At 47.3% G+C, this 18,408-nt stretch overlaps 1 protein-coding gene and 1 non-coding gene across 3 annotated transcripts; one reads left to right on the forward strand and one right to left on the reverse strand.

Moving 5' to 3' along the window:
• Window positions 1-278: 278 nt before the first annotated feature.
• On the reverse strand, window positions 279-9,923 carry MAP1LC3B (microtubule associated protein 1 light chain 3 beta). Of its 2 annotated transcripts, none has more exons than XM_054078985.1 (4): window positions 9,778-9,923; window positions 6,756-6,811; window positions 4,209-4,315; window positions 279-2,160 (listed from the first exon to the last, which is right to left on the reverse strand). In XM_054078985.1, exons 1-4 carry the CDS (start codon window positions 9,815-9,817, stop codon window positions 1,986-1,988), a joined length of 378 nt encoding a protein of 125 aa, XP_053934960.1. In that variant the 5' UTR covers window positions 9,818-9,923; the 3' UTR covers window positions 279-1,985. The 2 variants fall into 2 exon arrangements, with proteins under 2 accessions (XP_053934960.1, XP_053934961.1); XM_054078986.1 differs by lacking the exon at window positions 9,778-9,923 and adding an exon at window positions 8,116-8,137.
• Window positions 9,924-17,939: 8,016 nt separating this feature from the next.
• TRNAM-CAU (transfer RNA methionine (anticodon CAU)) lies at window positions 17,940-18,012 on the forward strand. Its single transcript has one exon. It is a non-coding gene; the product is annotated as a tRNA-Met (tRNA).
• Window positions 18,013-18,408: the final 396 nt, after the last annotated feature.

The raw sequence follows: 18,408 nt of genomic DNA on the forward strand, positions 1-18,408 counted from the left end.
GTGTACAGGGCACTTCAGTCCATACCCACCGACAGAGCAGAACTGTTAAAGAGGGCAACGGCACCTGAAATTCCTCCTTCCAGAGGGTGGTAGTTCCTGCTCTGAGTTACTGGTGATGAGTATCAGAGAAGGCAGTGCAGGTGCCCATTTTCAGCAGGATCCAGTTCACACCCTTATGTGTCCTGAGGTGGGTGGAAGAGGCCCCTCCATGCCCTTCCCAACAGAGATTTCATTTAAGAAAGCTTAAGAAAGTCAACAAATAACCACACGAGCCGTAATTAAGTTGGGATGTAATCCATCCATATCAGCACTGTATTAATTTTAAAAAAGCAACATTTGTACAGGAATATCAGTCAATCACGTCGTAATTACAAGTATGGTGGTCAGTTAGAGTTAAACAATTTCTTACACGAACAAAACTAAACACAGAACAAGCCGCATGTAAAAGTTTACCTTGGAGTAAAAACACAAAGAACGATAAAAAAGTCTGAAGTAAGCATTGTGAAGGAGATGCATGCAAAGAGGTGTCGGTAGGTACAAACTGTACACCTTATTGAGCTAGAGTGCCACGACGCAGTGGTATTGCTTCTTTTCCCCGCTGCAGTAAGTTAGCTTCCAGTAACAGATGCCGTTAGTTCACAGACACGTACTATACAAGAGTAATCTCATCCTGCTACACTTCACTTGACAACAACTCTAGAGGAGAAAAACAGGTCCTACGAGATACCCTTCCTCTGCACAGGCTGCCTCCCTGCTTCCAAACCCCACGCAAGTGGCAGAAGACTTCAGTGATGGAAAAAAAAAATAATCATTTGTTCGTCAACTCTTGGCAGCAGCTCCTGGACGTGAGCTGCTTCTAAAAGCCATTCTCCCTGACCCCCTCGCTGATAACGTGCACAAGCGACAGACTGGTTGGGCAGTATGGGTCAGTAATTCCAGTGGCGTGTCCAAGCACAATGTTTGGAAAACAAAGCCGTTCGCCTGCTCATATTGGAGGACTTTGAAGGCACCCGCCCTGCTGAGCGGCCGGAGACAGTGAGGACACTGGTGCTCCCAAGCGCGCCAGTGCTACGGGCACTGCTCGTGTCAGACGGCACCGGCCCGCTCCGCAGCCGGCTGCATCCCAACAGCCCTGCGTGTCCCCAGCGGGTCCCTCCACTCCCTGCTCCCAGCAGGCCCTGCCAGGCAAGAGAACGGCAAGGGGGGAATGATCTTTTGGAAGGGAGCTCATATGAACAGCAGTGTTTCACTGATCACGCACGCACTGGAAATTCATAACAGATGGGAGTTTATTTCGATGGTACCTGTCCAGGTGTTTATTTTACAGTTAAACACTTCCTAAAACTACAATAAAGCTGTGGTGTTTGGTACGAGTATTTCAGAAACTGGCACTATTCCTAAGTTTGCAGTGCCACAAAAACCAGAGACAAAAAGAGTTGTATTCCCCCAGCTCACCCCAAGCACTCGCCTTAACTCACTGCAGTGCTGACACGAGTCTCGTCGAGCTGCAGAAGACAAAGCTCTGCTTTGGAACATGAAAACGTATTTGCTCTCACAAGAAGCCTTCCCATTACAAAAAAAAAAAAAGAAAAAAAGAGGCTTTAAGGAATCCTAGGGAGATTTTCCAGAAAACTGTCACACGAAACACATTAGCTCCTCCTGGGTGCCTGTTCGCTTGTTAAAAGTCAATCGAGTGTCCCTTTATTTGCAATCATCACATGCACAATTGGGTTCCATTCATAAAGTTCAGAAATGAAAATGTGCCTGTGTGGGATATTACAGCAGGTTTCAAAGCTGGAGGTGCTCGTCTGTACTGTTAATAGTCACAAACAAGGCAAGGTAAGATGAGACACCTGCTAAAGCAAGACTATGCTAAGGGACCGAGAGCACAGGTGACATCCGTTTCTTTCCCTGGGGTGTGTGGGGAAGAGTGGGGGTGATGGCCAAGGGTAAACCAAAATCCTAGGCTAGCAGCCGCTTGCGTCTTAGACAGAAGATTGCACTCCAAAAGTCTCCTGAGAGGCGTACACCATGTACAGGAACCCATCCTCATCCTTCTCGCTCTCGTACACCTCGGATATGGGCGTGGAAACGCTCACCATGCTGTGTCCGTTCACCAGGAGGAAGAAGGCCTGGTTGGAGTTCAGCTGCAGACGTCGCCTATTGGGGGGAAGTTGGGGGAGCAGAGGGAGGAAGGAGTTTGACAGTGACGACTCTGCGTGTCCACACACGTTAACAAAGGCTTTAGGATAGATGGAACGAAGTCCTGCACCACTGACAGTAGTGAGACATCCCCACCCAAAGCAGCCCCGCCACTGGAGAAGGCATTTGCTTCCCAACCCAAAGCTGTACCAAATTCACCTATTAAGTCCAATCAGATGTCTCCACTGACAGAAGCCCTTACCTCACTGCAAAAGCTACGCTCCCGAAGGCCTTTAAACTAAAGGGAAAAGGTAACCCTTGCCAGGATGATCCCTGTACAACCTGCAAACATGCGAGGCCTGTGGGACCTCTGACTCAAAGGCAACTCACTGGAAATGACCTTGGGAGGCACGTGTGGAGACGTGGAGGGAGGATGGGCAGAGCTTCCACAAGAAGGCCCTGGACCTTTTAAATTCACTTTGTCACCAGCTCTGTAATAGCCTGCATTTAACCTTTGGAGCACCATTCCCCCTCTTCTCCTTCCTCCCAGGAGAAGCACCATGGGAAGGGCAGAGAGCAAAAGACTTCACAGCACAGGAAATACCTAACTTAGGGGCTTCCCTTGAATCATTCATTCTGGTTGGGAGGAGACAGGTATTGCTGCTAAATGGCCTGCTGGAAAGCAGGTTTGCAGAGAGGAGCTCTCTTACTACTTCATAAACCAAGCAAGCAAGAGGAGCTCGGATGTGTGGAGGTGTAACCAAAGAAAGAACAACACATCAGAAGCACTTCCCACCACTTCCACTGGCTGCTGAAGGGCAGCAGTAGCAGCTGGAAATGAGAATTTATTCAGCTCCCAGCTACAGCCCTGGAAAGGGACCCTTCCACAACCAAGCTCTAATCCCTCCAGACAGCTGGATGGGAGAAGGCAGCAGCTCTCCAAGGGCTGGGAAGGACAGGCTTTGCTACGCACAGAGGAGCTGGCGGAGGACCAAGTCCAGCTGGTACCAAGTCACCTATTAACAATGAAGCCAAAGAAAAAAGGTGGGGAAAATCCTTCAGCTTACTGTTAACTTTTTTGCCCAGGGCCTTTAAAGTTTATGAGAAACTCTAAAAGACTTGAGCAATCTGGTTCCTGCTTCCAAAACCCTATCTCACTTTCATACTTGTGTAGGACCTGGGGTTTGCTTGCGACAGACAACTTTTGTAGAAGCATCCAAGGCAGGGAATTGTTTGGACACGTGTGACAACTCCCGGTTTTTACAACTTGTGGCCTCCAAGAACCAGGTCCCTGCTACACCGTGAACAACATAAAACAAACTCTTGTTTGCTGCTAACTTCCAAGTTTACCATCCAAGGACTCTTCCTAATCAAATATCCCCTCTAAGCCAGGAGAAATGCACTTCTAGCAGAATTTCTGACCACAGTCTTAGACCACACGACTTCCACTCCCTGGCTGTTTCCTCTTTGGCTTTTCTCATAAGCAAAGCTCAGCACTCAAGCCACAGTCTGAGCAAACAGCTGGGACAAAAAGACACTGGTCTGAGCATGTGTTTTTCAGGCCTCAGCACTGTCATTGAGGGAAACCTCACTTCCCCATCAAAGGATGCCAACATCAACCCTAACCAACAGCTCAGAGCTCTCAGCTGTGAGCCCAAACTCCCCCTCCAGTGGGTGGGAAGAGGCAGGCACTCCAGAGAGGGACTCCCAGGCAGAACACCAAGAAGGCATCCTAAAATAGCCAAACAGGAAGTGTTGGAGCCCTGGGCCAGAAGCACCCATATTAGACAGGGATTCACAGCCCCAGGCTCCCTCCCCTATCTCTGGGAACCAGTTGTTTCTCTTGAAACCAGACTAACAGCTCAGCCCTTTCCAGAGGTTTTTTTTTTTCCAGCAAAGCCAAAGGAAGAGCACCTTTTCATGAATTTGTCCTAGCAATGACACCAAGCGCTCAGTAGAGGAATTTTCCACTTCAGGAGTGCCCAAAAGCATATTCTAGGTAAGGAATTAACTAAGAATCATAGCCTTAGGCTGATGGAGCTTACACTGAATTCATGGCATACTACCTGATAATTTTGATCAGCTCACTCATGTTGACATGATCTGGCACCAGAAACTTGGTCTTATCCAAAACTGGAAGCTGCTTCTCCCCCTTGTACCTTTCAATGATCACCTAGAAACAAAAAGAAAGGAACAGATGTAAAATGCAGAAAGGGCGTCTGGTGCCCACATCTTCCCCCTCCATTTTACACACAGCAAAGTACAAGCTTTTATGCTAAACTCCATTTCTCTTCATTTGTATCTTGAATCTGAAAAGGAATAATTATAATTGTCTTCACATGTCCCTTTTGTTCTATTTGCAAGAGTCACTCCACAAAGGAGCAACAAACAGGGATTTAATAGCACACATCCACAGCTCCAGGACAGTGGTAGAACAGTTCCTTTACTGGAATCACTTCATCTAGCACTGAAGTACCCAGCAACAAGGAAACCCAAGAAAAGACAAAGCACGCTTCTCTCTAACACATTACAGTGGCTGACCTGGGACTTTGGATGCTACACAAGTCTGCAAACTTGAGCAGTTTTCGTGGGAATTTCTCCAGTTTCAGGCCATCTCCTTCCACGAGCTACACCTCCAGATTACCATGCTATTCCGTTCACCTTCCATGGTTACTCTAACGCATGAGAGAAAGCTACTTTTGAAGGCTATAAAGCCTCAAAGGAGAGATTTTCCTCATCTTTAATCTCAAGACAGCATGCTTAGGAACCAGTAATTCTGAAAGATTGTTATGTATTAACTGCTTAATTCACAAGGAAATGGCAGATTTGCCAATTTAAGTAGCACCCTGCCCAGCAACTGTATTTAGTTCCTGCTTTTAAGAAATGATCTCAGAATTCGTGTGCTCCCGTTTCCACAGCCACGTGGGTTTTGTTGTTTTTAAATCAACGGTAGCTACGCAACACCATTCACTTGGATCACTTCCATGCTCACGGGGTCTGGCTGTGTTGATATTCAAAAGTTGCACAGGTGAAGAGATATTGAGCCAATTTAATGGTATCAGAGGAAGACTTCCTTACACCAGTTTAAATAAATGCTGGCTCATTCTGGAAAAGAACACACTGTTTTTAAAGATGCAGACCACAAGCAATAGATAATATTTCCAACAGCAGAATTAAAGATGTTGACAGCATGGGAGGGATTTACCATCTAGCGTGACATTGCCATCTTATCTCATTCAGAGCTGTTAATGATAATAATGAAGCAGTGACTCAGGCTAGGACAAGGAGAGACAAGCACAGCAAACTCCCAGGGATCCCAGCAGGCCTCTGCCACAGCTGGGAGTTCACACCATTGCACTTTCAGCAAGTTGCTTCGGTATATCTGAATTTTTGCTAGTAATATGTCCATGAGTGACATGAAATGGACATTTTTGCTATAAGTTGATGGCTTTCAATCTATGAGCACAGAGCTTGGGCACTACTGCTAAGTGATCTGTAAAAGGTAAGTGAAAAAGCAATCTTCTGTCAGGTAACAGATTTGCTAGGAAAGGGCCTTTTGGGAAAACTGCACATTCCAGAAAAGTCAGAAAATCTCTGCTATAAAATATTACTTGCTCCCACGGTCAACAGCACAGTAAAACAGAAGCAGCAGCTTGGAGATGAAGTAGTTTAAAGTTGAAGGAAAGCTTAAAAACTTTCGGTTTCTAATTTACACAGAGGCAACTATGTCTGTTCATGAACTTGAACTGCAGACAGTTTGCAAGCAGTTTGTTCATAGAATAATTTTCACTCAAGTGGATCATCAGCTCTCACCACTGAGAACCAAAGGTATTCGATTAAGTTCCCTCTTTTGGCTCCCCAAATCTCCTGAGACTTTCCCTGTTCCAGCAAATAGCCATAAAGACAGTTGCATTTATTGCTTGCTGTGTTGACAGTCCTCACACAAAAAGCCCATCAGTTGGGAAGAAACGATCACAATATATCATGATCCCTGCCTTTTGCTTCATAGGATGCTTTGCTTTGCATTTATAACCTTGAGGATGCCATAAATAAAAGAAATTAAAAATTCAAGCAGCATTTGGAACCGACCAGCAAAAAAAAAAGATATAAGGTAAGTGCTGAGCCCCTCTTTGAGGTGAGGTGGAGGGGTCTGACAGCCAAGCAGCATCTCTGGAAACTTTCTGTTTCCCAGAAGACAAGCATTTCTGTCTTTTCTTGGCATAGATTGCTGATGAAAGTCACATCTGTCCCTACATTAGTGTGTATTCTTCTTTGTTAGCCTCTGTGGATTCTTTTTTTGGAAAGAAAAACACCGAGATGAGAGGAGGTGAACACTCAGGAGAACTTTGGAGCTCAGCCAGGGTGTGGTTTTCTTTGAAGTCACAACATGAAACTTCAATACACAGGAAGCCCCATTTCCTTCAGTGCCCAGCTAGCACCTCACTCTGCCACAGGCTGCCAGTTACTAGTTTGAGAATCCTTCTGAAATCCAGGCTTAACAACCCTGAGCAGCCAAAGTTTAAATTGGTCTCAGCAGAACAGCTCTTGCAGAGGTTTCTATCTACTAAAAGGAAAATGAGAGTGCAAACTGAAGTGAAAAGAATCAGACTTACTGGTATTTTAGTTGGATGCTGATCTCGAATCAGTCGTACATCTTCCACTCTTTGCTCTGCAAGAAATTAAAAAAAAAATACTGTTCAAACATCAACACTGAATGCTGTTATCACTGTATTATACCACCACTGAAGACTGCATGTTAGTAAAAGACACAAAAGCAAATTCAAGCGAAGCAGTTTTCAAATAGGACAGAACTGTCACAAGTAAAACCTCTCCTTTGACAGATGACACTTTGCTCTTTAACCCAAGGTGACGAGTATGGCATGCATGCTGCCTGGGACTCCTAGAAAGTGTTAAAGGAAACAGCTTTCTCCCCACACACCTCATTTTCTGCCCACTAAGCAGACATTTAATCTCATAAATTTATGCCACTGAATTACACCACCCATGTTAATGGCAAAATATCCTGTGTTATTTCTACGAGATCCCAGAAAAGGAAATTGTCAACAATTATGTGAGACCTAAGACGAGACGAAGCCTGGCAGCATCAGCTTACGCCACGCGTTCTAGCATTACCAAATTACAGTTTTCTGTTTTGATTATGCCGCACCCATTGTTGCAGAAGCTGTTGGTAGGTTCTCGCATACCTAGACATTTCACTGCTCTCTGTGCCAGTTTTCAGGATAAAGTTCACCTCTCCTCAGACATAAATATTAATAGCACAGATATTATAAACCAGGCTAAAGAACATGCCCAAGCCAAAGTAAACAGACACAGTTGCTTTTAGAGGCAGTTGCATCTGCTTACACCCTGCCTACTTTCAGATTCAGTGAACTCAATTTTAACCTCTCCAGTTCTTTTCAGTGGGCCGAAGCTTTCCAGGCCATCTTATAAACACCTCTCAGAGAGATTTAGTGTTGCATCACAGCTTTAACAGACACCTATATAGGGAGAAGTGCTACTCGCGGAAGAAGAAGAAGAGCTCAGCCCAGCTCCCATCAGTCCAGCTCACTGCTGGTATGCTAATGCACAGGACTCACTACCTGTCCTGTCACTCACCTTACCATTAGCCCATATTAAATTTGTGTGCATCAAATACATCCACGAGCCTTTTTAAGAGCCCAGTCAGGAAATGCAACTCATGTGAATCATGGTTTTAAGCTGGAGGTGAATCAAGCAGAACTAAGGCAACGAGTATGCAAAGCCTTCACCTGACTGCAAGACTGAGAACCTGAAAGCCATCCTGCTTCACATCTCACAGCCCAAGCCATGCTCTTACAGACCAGCATTAACACTTCAAGGGCAGAGATACCAGCTCATTAAAATGCTTTTTAAGATTAAACAGAAACACAAAGAGATACCGGGAGTGAATGAGACCAACTGTCAACCCAGCAAGCACAGAGAGGTTTAACTAACTTTCCATCTGAAACAAGTTTGTTCACAGCAATGTTGTCCAGCAAAGGAACATAAACCAAACAAATCGTTGAGATTATTGTCTACAGCGTGTTCAAAATCAGGCTTCAGTCAGACACAGATAAACACCGTGCTCTGACGACATTAGTTGCAGTGGCAACTGCTTGGCTGCCATCCTAGCTGAACTTAATACCTGCAACAGAGGCTGCTGACAGGCAATGGGGTCAACAACAGTTTTGGAAGACTCCAAGGAAAGGAGCAGCTTAAATACAGACTTTGTTAGACCAAAATTCTCTCCAACTCAACGTGGAAAACAGCTTACATTTAACAGAACAGCTATAGCAAGGGTGGGCACAACAGAAAGCTCTCTTAAGCAGCTTGACTTTAACCCAAAGGGAGACGAGAAAGAAAATCTGGATTGATTATTTCCCTCAATTCCATTTTACATATGGGATTTCATAGTTTATGCAGAAATAGGTTACGCTGCCAGTTCTTATTATCCTCGGAGCATTTCAGCCTGCCTCACTGACACACTTGAACACATACTGAGCTCTTTGATTGCTTTGGTCCTATCCTAAGCATGGAAAGAAGTGTTGGCATCGCTCTGTTGAGGCTGTTCCTTCTAGAAAGAGACCAATCTCGTTTCCCTAGCCATCATTACACAGCTTTTTTCAATGCCTTGATAGTCTTCAATAACTGAGCAGAGACAGCAGGCATACATTTCTCCGGGTAGAGAATTCCTCACACTGTGCCAAGTACCAAACTGCAAGTGGAGTTAATTCTGTCAATAGCATAGATGAAGCCGGACACTGAGCAGACACGGTGGGAAAGGCGGGCCCAGCTCCTGGCACACAACGCAAAGTGATGTTTCCAGGCTCCTGGGAATCTTGCAGTCGATAATGGATGATGTGGAAAGGCAATCTCCCCACCCCCAGTCCCTCTCCAAAGGCACCACAGAGCTCACCCCTGGCGCAACGTTGCCACCCACCAACCACACCAATCATAGAACAGAATCATAGAATGGTTTGGGATGGAAGGGACCTGAAAGATCACCTAGTTCCAACTCCCCTGTGATAGGCAAGGACTGTCCCACTGGATCAGGCTGCCCAAGGCCCATCCAACCTGGCCTTGAACCCCTCCAGGGATGGGGCAGCCACAACTTCCCTGGGCAACCTGTGCCAGGGCCTCACCACCCTCAAAGTGAAGAAATTCCTCCTTATGTCCAGTTTAAATCTGCCCCTCGTCCTATCCCCACAAGCCTTTGTAAACAGCCCCTCCCCAGCTTTCCTGTAGCCCCTTCAGGTACTGGAAAGTCGCTCTAAGGTCTCCCTGGAGCCTTCTCTTCTCCAGGCTGAACAACCCCATCCCTCTCAGCCTGTCCTCACAGCAGAGGTGCTCCAGCCCCCGAATCATCTTCGTGGCCTCCTCTGGGCCCGTTCCAACAGCTCCATATCTTACGGTGCGGATTCCAGACCCGGCCCCAGGACGGAGTGCGGGAGGCGATGGGCTGCAGGCAGGGTCTCAGGAGCGGGGAGCAGCGGCAGCTGCCCGAGACCCCCGCGGCTCCCAGCGAGCTCTGCCATCCCCTCCTCCGCTCCCCCCCCGGCCTCCCCCGTACCCCCCCTCAGCCCCGAGGCCCGGCGGTGCCGCTGCCCCACAGCTCACCGAAGGTGCGGCGCTGCTTGAAGCTCTTCTCCGAGGGCATGGCGGCGGCTCGGCCTCGGGCCCGGCGGCTGCTCTGCGCGGCGGCAGCGGCACAACTGCGAGCGCCGCCCCGTCACCGAGCGCGTCACCGCGGGGCGGCGCCTGCGCGGGGGCACCGGGCACGGGAGGGACCTGCGCACGGGGAGCGGCCCGTCAGTGCCCGGGCACGGAACCAGGGCTCGGGCCGTGGCCCCGCAGCCATGGCCCCGCTGCCCAGACACAGCCAGGGCCCCAGTGCCTTGAAAGTGTCCCCCTCTGCCCAGGCACAGACATGGCACCCAGTGTCCTAACCAGTGTCCTCCTCTGCCCAGACACAGACATGGTCCCCAGTGCCCAGACACAGACATGGCACCCAGTGTCCTGACCAGTGTCCCCCTCTGCCCAGACACAGCCAGGGCCCCAGTGCTTGGACACAGACATGGCCCTAGTCCTTGTACACCAGTATGGCCCCAGTGCCCAGACAACAGCCATGGCCCCCAGTGTCCTGACAGTATCTCCCTGTGCCCAGATACAGCCATGGCCCCCAGTGCCTGGACAGCATCCCCTCAGTGCCTGGACACCGACCCAGTGCTCGGACAGTGTGCCCTCAGCCATGGCCCTGGTGCCCCGATAGTGTCTCCTCTGTCCAGACACAGCCATGGCCCCAGTGCTTGGACACAGACATGGCCGCTAGTGTCCCGATCAGTGTCCCCCTCTGTCCAGATACAGCCATAGCCCCACTACCCACCCACAGCCATAGCCCCAGTGCCCAGACACAGCCACAGACACGGTCCTTGGACACAGCCATGGCCCCCGGTGCCCTCACAGTGTCCCCCTCTGCCTGTCCACACCCATGGACCCAGCAGCCATCCGCAGCTATGGCCCTGGTGCTTGGACACAGCCATACCCCCAGTGCCTCGATAGTCTCCCCCTCTGCCCAGACACAGACATGGCCGCAGTGCTTGGACACAGCCATGCCCCCCAGTGCCCAGCCAGTGTCCCCCTCAGTGCCCATCTACAGCCATGGCCACCTCAATCCTCTGCCAGTGTCCCCCTCAGCGACACAGCCATGGCCACCTCAGAGGGACCTGCCATGTCCCCCCTCAACAACGCATGCTCTTAAGCAACTTTGCCTCCATGCGACGGTGTAAGTTTAGTGATTTGCCCTCAAGTTTCCCTCCAACACTCAGCCGAGTGTACGAGGAGACTGTGGCAAAGTTTACATTTGGGGATCAACATTTTAGAGGCAAGAGCTTCAATTCACTTTGAAGATCACCACTCCGCAAGCGGCTTGTCAGGAATCGATTTGGTCGCCAGCAATTTCAGTTACAAGCCAAGTTTGCTCTTGTTCATCCTGTGGATACCACGTCACGATTAAAAATGCCCAACTGTTTCCTTCTTCAGCAGCTTTTTGACACAAGCTGTTGGCTGTAGACTTTCAGCTGCCTTTCTTTCTCCTCCTCTCACATATGTTCCAGGCACCATGTTTTGAAATATAGGAATGATAATACAGTAATAGGGCTACACAATCCAGCTTCTGCAGCTGAAGGGACATCCGATAAGAACACTTATCAGAAGGAAAACAGAGGGAGGAGGAGTAGTTTCTAACCAATTTAGAAATTATTGGGGGGGTTTTGCATTTTTTGAGGTGAGATGAAGCATTGAAGTTCGAGTGATGCTGCGCTCGCGTGCTGGAACGAGGGTTGTTACCTAATTTTGTGATTCAGGGTCATACAGTTCCGGTGGCTGTGTAATTATAAGATGAGACGATTAAAGGTGTGACTAACCAAAGAAAGAAAAACAGCCCTAAGCTCTGTGAGTGCTCTGTCCATCACATCACCGTCCAGGGATAGCAGGTGAAACACAGTGCGTGAACATCAGAAGACTGATACATCTGAAACTTAAATTACCAATCCCGTATTTCTGTTTCAACAGAATTCTCTCTTATTTAAATGACTGCCTTTTAAAAAAAAACATTTTCTGGGCTGAGGAAATCCTGCCACACTGCCAGAATTGTTGTATCTCAGGGATTGCCACAGGCTGTGTGGCTGCGGGCAAGAGGACAAGCCCCAAGCCCATGTAGCGTTGTTTTTGAGGTGTACAGGTCAGTCCCCATGGCAGGGCTGACAACAGCAAGCACTGTGTGTCGTGTGGTTTGCATCCACACTTCCAACTGTTAGCAGGGCTGCAGCTCAGGCTGAAAGCATCCATATGGTGCTTAGGAAGAGCCACAATCAGAGTATCCGCTGACAGGCTGGGCTATCACATGTTCCGCTCATGAATAATCTGCAGAGACTGTGAGAAGGAAAACTTAGATCCACACTGAGAGTCGCTTGACCTTTCCCTCCTCATCTCAGCCTTCGCCTATATCTGCATGTCGACAGCACAGACAGTTGGAGAGTCTGGATTTGAGAAAGGTGTTAGGCACAGTTGGAATGACAGCATGGACATAGCCTTTGGAACCAGCCCTGCCTAGGCGCGATTCTCCATCCCTAGTGAGAAAATGCTGTGTTTGAAAATGCTTTTGCTTCAGACTTGGTGATTACACTGGAACAGAGCCCTTTAAAAATCTAGCCTGCATAGCATTTTTATTCTAGTTTTACAACACTTTACAAAGTATTTAGCCTAAAGAAGAGAAGAGTTAACTGAAAGGAAACATTAAATTGTCTTCAAATATGCAGAAGGTTGCTGCAGAGCAGAAGGGAATTAGCTCTTCTTTGCATGCAGTGAGTCTAGGACAAGAAATAATGAGCTTACATCTTGGAAAAGGTGACAGAAATTAGATGTTGGGTTAAGGGTAAGAATAGTCGAGCACCAGAACAAATTGCCTAGGAAAGCAGTAGAATAGTCACCGTTGGATATATTTATTTAACAAGAAACTGTCAGCCCTAGTTTTTCGCGGAGCAAAAGAGATGTGATTTGCCCAGACTTACAAAGCAGGTTAAAGCACAAGCTGGGTTTGGATCCCAGCTCGGATCCTCATGTCTGCACACAATAAAGCAAGATATACTAAATCTTAAGTCTGAAGTATGGGGGAATAAAAAAAGGCAAGCCAGGCTTTCCCAACTGTTACATCTTCCAGAAGATTGGCGAGTTTTTTGTTAAAAAGCCACTATGAGCAGTGATTCTGAACCTCAGCTGATATTTACAGCATTTCCATGGGGAAAAAAACTCCCATTTACCCCTAGCCCCAGAGAGAATCAAGTGTCCATATTAGCTGCTTCACAACAAAACGAGTGTATAAACCATCCTCTCATTTCTCTGGTAAAACAGTACTGAAAAGGCCTTTTACGGTGAATAGACAAAGCTGTTCCTCTGCAGTGCTACTCCCTTGCTGGAAGACATCACTTTCGTGTCTAGGGCTATTAGCTCAGCAGCTGTCAGCAGTATTAAATTCACGAGAAACATGGAGCGAAAGCCCCCATAAAACAAAATGAAGGACATTGTGATGAGAGTAACTGGAATTTAAACCTGAATTAAAATACCTTCCCTCAGTTATTTTCTCATGAATTGTTCTTATTGATCTAGCTCAGCTAAAGGTCAATATGGGCCTTGATTGTTTTAATGCAGGGTACAACCATTACCTGGCTACTATTGGAGATTTTCAGACAGAATCGGATTGTAGTGAATCGTTGGCAATGACTTAAAATAACTCTTCCAATAAGTTTTAATCTTAAATTTGTCTTAAGATGTTGACTACCCAGCAAACAAATTTCCAAACTTCATTTTTCTCTGTGGAAGTCACCTTCTGAGTTAGCAGAACTCTAGCAAGAAGCGATGAGAATGAGAAAATACCTATCTTTTGTGGGAATATAGAAGTGTTAATTGAGAAAAGTGAAACTAAAGAAACCACTCGCAGAACATTTCCTCTGTGTGGGTTTTCTCTGAGGTCTAAAACCAGATAAGCCTGTCTCTTAGTGGGAACGCTAATGCAGTCTCCTTTATCTGGCCACCTATTTCACAAGACTTTCAGAACAGAACAATTTCATGATTATTAGACAGATGCTTTTGCGGATGATAAATCCAAGCTACCATGCAGACAAATGCAAAATCATCACAAAACCATAATTTTCTCAGAATGTTTGGCTAAAAACTCACTGCACTCCCTCTGCAAGAAGTATTGCCTAAGACATCATTGCCGTGTACCGTTACCCTGACATCAGTTACTGCTGCTCCTGCTGTTCCAGTAAGCACTTATTGGCTTCAGGATCAAGTTTTAAATGGGAGCCACTGGTTCCACAAGGAAACACAGTAGATCAGTTGGTGTAAACAGCAATAACTGATGTTTATGTATTACTCAAAAAGATCCATAATCTCTTGGCGAGCAGTAATGACAGTGTGAGTGTGGCAGGCATAGCAGGGAAATAGTGGAATAATACAGTATGCAACAAAGTCTGCCACTGATTTTTAATACTCCTAGGATTTAAGCAATTCCACACATACTCAAATAGTAACCAAGTACTACGTAACCTGTGGCTGCAGTAAACACCTTCCTCATTTACAGGGGGAGAAACTGAGGCACATAGAGGTTCAGTGAGTTCCCTGTGATTGCACAACCATTGCTCAGCAGCTGACCCAGTAACAGCATCTCAAACACCTGACTGCCTGTCCCATGATCTGTCCTGGACAGGATAATGCTTCCGCAAACTGAGCTGCCAGAGGTGTTGGGCACAATTAAATTCTTTGGGCTGGACCATGGCCAAAGCTGAGAGAATAACTGCTTCCTGTAGAAGTGCTATGATGTCTTCAGTGACCCCAAGCACTCATGACCATAGCTGATCATTAGATTGACTACTATCTCATTGCAAGACAGTATGTGGAAGAAAGATCACCCTCTTTCATAAAGAGTGGACACCAAGCTGATGTGCGAAAGCAGACAAGGGGGGCTGGAAACATTTGTTAGAGCTTGGCGTTGTTCGCCTTGAAGACCTTGGAAGCTGATAATGAAGGAGGATAATGAAGGATAACTCATTTTGGGTTATAGGGTTTGATTCTGCAAAACAAAGCTCAGCTCTGAAGCATAAGGATGCAACCCCTTTCTTGAGTCATCCGCAGCATTTTCTGCAGTGCTCTGGATTTTCCCTAAAAAGCCCAGTCTGTCCACTGATCAGTTTATCCTACAAAATCTGTGAGATCAATGTCCAGACAGAAAGGAAGAAGGTGGGAAATACTAAAATCAGGATGAGAGGACGAAAGCAAAATCCTTTGGTGTTTCTATTGAAATATTCACTCTTCAAAGAGTCCTGCCTTCAACAATGCTTATTACAAAGCAGAAATCGCACTGCAGGCTTATGCCAAAAAAACATGCTGCAAATACTTTGTGTGGCAAACAGGGCTTGCAAAGAAGGTTTGTTCATCTGTCTCGGCCTGCCTTGCCATACTTTTCGGTCCTTCTTGCCAAATGGAAAATAAATAATTCTCTCCTAGCTGTTCAGGGTATAATTGGCTGGATATGCCATCAGCTGGCTCATCCCTGCTCAGAGGCTGGGAAAGCGTAAACACTTCCAGGATTACAGAAAATGAGGACACTAACTTTGGGACCAGTCCAAAGCCCTTTAGAGCGAACGTGAAAACTAATTGACTATAGTGAGAGCCACATCAGCTCTTTAATTGCTGAAGGGAAATAAAACAATAAAATCTCCCCTTTCTGTGCATCCTTTTTCAAGAGCCCTGTGGTAATGGCTGTAGGCTCCCTGCCTGAAACAGCAGGACTGGAAAGCTCTGGGCTATTATTCTGGTGTTGCTTACACAGAAAGGTGCTCAGACACTTGGTAGCGCCACAGAGGATGGGAGATAATGATAATGCACTTCTACTGTTTTCCCTATCATCGCAAGTAAAGCCGATAGATTCAGATAATGGATACAGTAACATAGAGGAGAAAGTGCCAATTTTGTAGTCTGATGACAGGGTGGTAATCATTGAAGTTGTAGGTTATATTCAGTTATAAGCACTCCATTCTGCATCAGCTCTCCGCCCTCTGGGCGCCAAGGACCTTTGCTGTGCCCAGCCTCCAAACTCTCTGCTTCTAACTCTTGTGTGGTTCTCCACCAAAACAGCATCGGAAACATTTTCTGTCCGAGTCCTGAAAGTTGGAGGGGTGACAAGGATTGTTTCTCCTCTTTAATGTGATGAAAGGCTGGAATTTTCCCACTCTGCTCCATGGGAAGGGGAAATGTGGTCACTCTGAGCACTGAGAGCCCACAGGGCTTGTTGCATCACTCTCTGCCAGGTGACATCAGTGCATCATGAAGGCGAGCACTGCCTTTCAGCCGGACAGGCTTTTCCCCTTCTTCCTGTTCATCTGGAGGGAATGGGCATAGTGTGATGGAGCTCTGTGGGAATTGGCATGGATTTATGATGGGCTGTCCTGCCTTCTGCTGGGTTGGACTGGAAAGGGGGTCAGTGGGCCAGGGGAAAGTCTGATTGCTGAGGGATGGAGCAGGATGCAGTGGCCCAGAATCCTTGGAGCCAAGGCTCTGGGATAAAGTTATAGGGGTTGGGTAGGTGAAGGTAAGGGAGAGAATGCTGTAGGGTGATTAGGCACAGCAGGAGCACTAAGAGGAAAAGGAGAAAGAAGAAAGTCCAGACAAAAATAGAAAATGTAAAAGAGGGAAAAGCATGTGTGTGCTGTAGACTGTTGAGTTTCCGCTCGAGGCAATGTCACCACGGACATCTTTTGTTTCGTTCACATGAAAATCCTTGTCATCAGTACTTTTCCTGTCCTCCCCATGAATCTATCAGTTCCTAAACAAACAGACATGACAAGGCTTTCTGGAGCTGTGTCAGAAACTTTGAGCACCAGCTGAGTGCAACGTAACTTGGGAAAAATCATGCAGTTCGATACAGGTGGAAAACAGCTGCAGATGTATTTCCAAACATTTGATGTTTGGTTTAGGTGACTCACGGTCCATGTTCCTTGGTTTAGATGCTTGGAGCAGCTTTTCTTAATTTAATCAGAATTGTGGGCACTAAACTTGTCCGTCACTGAAACCCCAAAGGATTAGCACACACTATTAAAAATGACATCCTCATTCTGCAGGTGGGCAGTGTTGGAAGGAGGAATGCAGTGGTTCAGGCTGTAAGAAGCCAGGCGTTTACTCATCCTGGGGTTGTAGCAATGCTGTTCATACCACCAGCTTTGCAGCCTGCACTCATCAAAGGATTGTTCCGCATGCATGACCAGCCAGATCCTTGGAAATCAGGGTATTATCCCTCTGTCTAGTGCTGCCCACTAGACCCTTGGCAAAATCCTTGTGCTGTCCAATGCAATCCAAACATCTCTTCTCTGGTGTGACTGATACCCAAAGGTCTGCTCCTCCTCCATCTGCCAGTCACTTGCTCTGCAGGCAAACAGTCATTCCTGCAGGCAAGGTTTGGAGGCTTTCTGCACCAATTAAATGCCTTTTTTTTTTTTCTTGTCTTCTTCCAATTTAGTTGTTTGTCACTTGATTGTCATGGTGACTGCTCCCTCAAGTCCCTCACTGGGGGTGAGTCCTGCCAATTAGGATTAAGGGCAGCGCTTCTGCCAGCATCGCAGGGGACCCTCTTCTGCAGAGCTCTTCAGCGAATGCACGGAGCTCATTTCCCTGCAGGAGTCCCAGTCGAACAGCGACTGTTCAGAGCAGAGAGGCAAAGGAGGTTTGCTTTAATTTTGTTATTATGTGGAGATGATTTCCTTGCAAGCGTGTTCTCCATGGGGCCCTTACAGTCCTTTCCTGGCCGGTGGAGCTGGATGAGGAGGTTCAGGAACCTCAAAGGACTTTTTCAGGAATGCAGCTGTTTTACAGAACAACATGGGAAAAATCGACCCATTTGCAAAAAAAAAAAAAAAAGAAAAAGAAAACTCAACAAACCCCCAAGATATCTCCTGCAGAACAGCACGAAAATGAGGAGCCATTTGCAGAAAATGTCAGGTCTGTCCTGTAGAAAAGCATGGGAAACAGAAGGAATTTGAAGGGAAAATTCAGGGAAGGGAAAAAGAAGGAATTTGAAGGAAAAGAAGGAATTTGAAGGGAAAAGATGGAATTTGAAGGAAAAGTACCGCGAGAAATAGCAATGACACAATGAAAAGACCCTTTCCCAGGCAGGGCGCTGGAGGGCTTGTAGGCAGAAGAGAGCTGCTCGGAGCATCAAATCTCGAGGAGCCTCGTTAGCGCAGTAGGTAGCGCGTCAGTCTCATAATCTGAAGGTCGTGAGTTCGAGCCTCACACGGGGCAAAAGTGGTTTCCTCCTTTTCTTCCTCTCGCGGGCACCTCAAGGGCTTCCCAAGAAAAAAGACTATCCTATTTTTTTTCAATAGAATTGCAGCCCGGGTCGGTGGGAGCGAAGAAACCGGGGAATCCGCGGGCTGCAGCGCAGGCCCTTACCGGACACCGGCTCCACTTCCACCCGCAGGGCGAGTCGCTGATTGGCCGCGGTGGGTGTTCCCGATGGGCTCCCGTTGTGCGCTACGGGCATGGCTATGCCTGAGGGCGGCGCTGATTGGCGGTGGCGCGGCGCTGCTGAGAAGGCGGCTCTGATTGGCCGAGCTGTGCGGTGGGCGTGCCCACGGAGCTCCCCTCTAGTGCGGTGGGCGTGGCTACGCCTTCGGGAGACGCTGATTGGCTGCGGTG

The sequence above is a fragment of the Cuculus canorus genome, chromosome 13 (genome assembly GCF_017976375.1).
Source record: "Cuculus canorus isolate bCucCan1 chromosome 13, bCucCan1.pri, whole genome shotgun sequence".
In the NCBI taxonomy this organism is placed as follows: domain Eukaryota; kingdom Metazoa; phylum Chordata; class Aves; order Cuculiformes; family Cuculidae; genus Cuculus; species Cuculus canorus.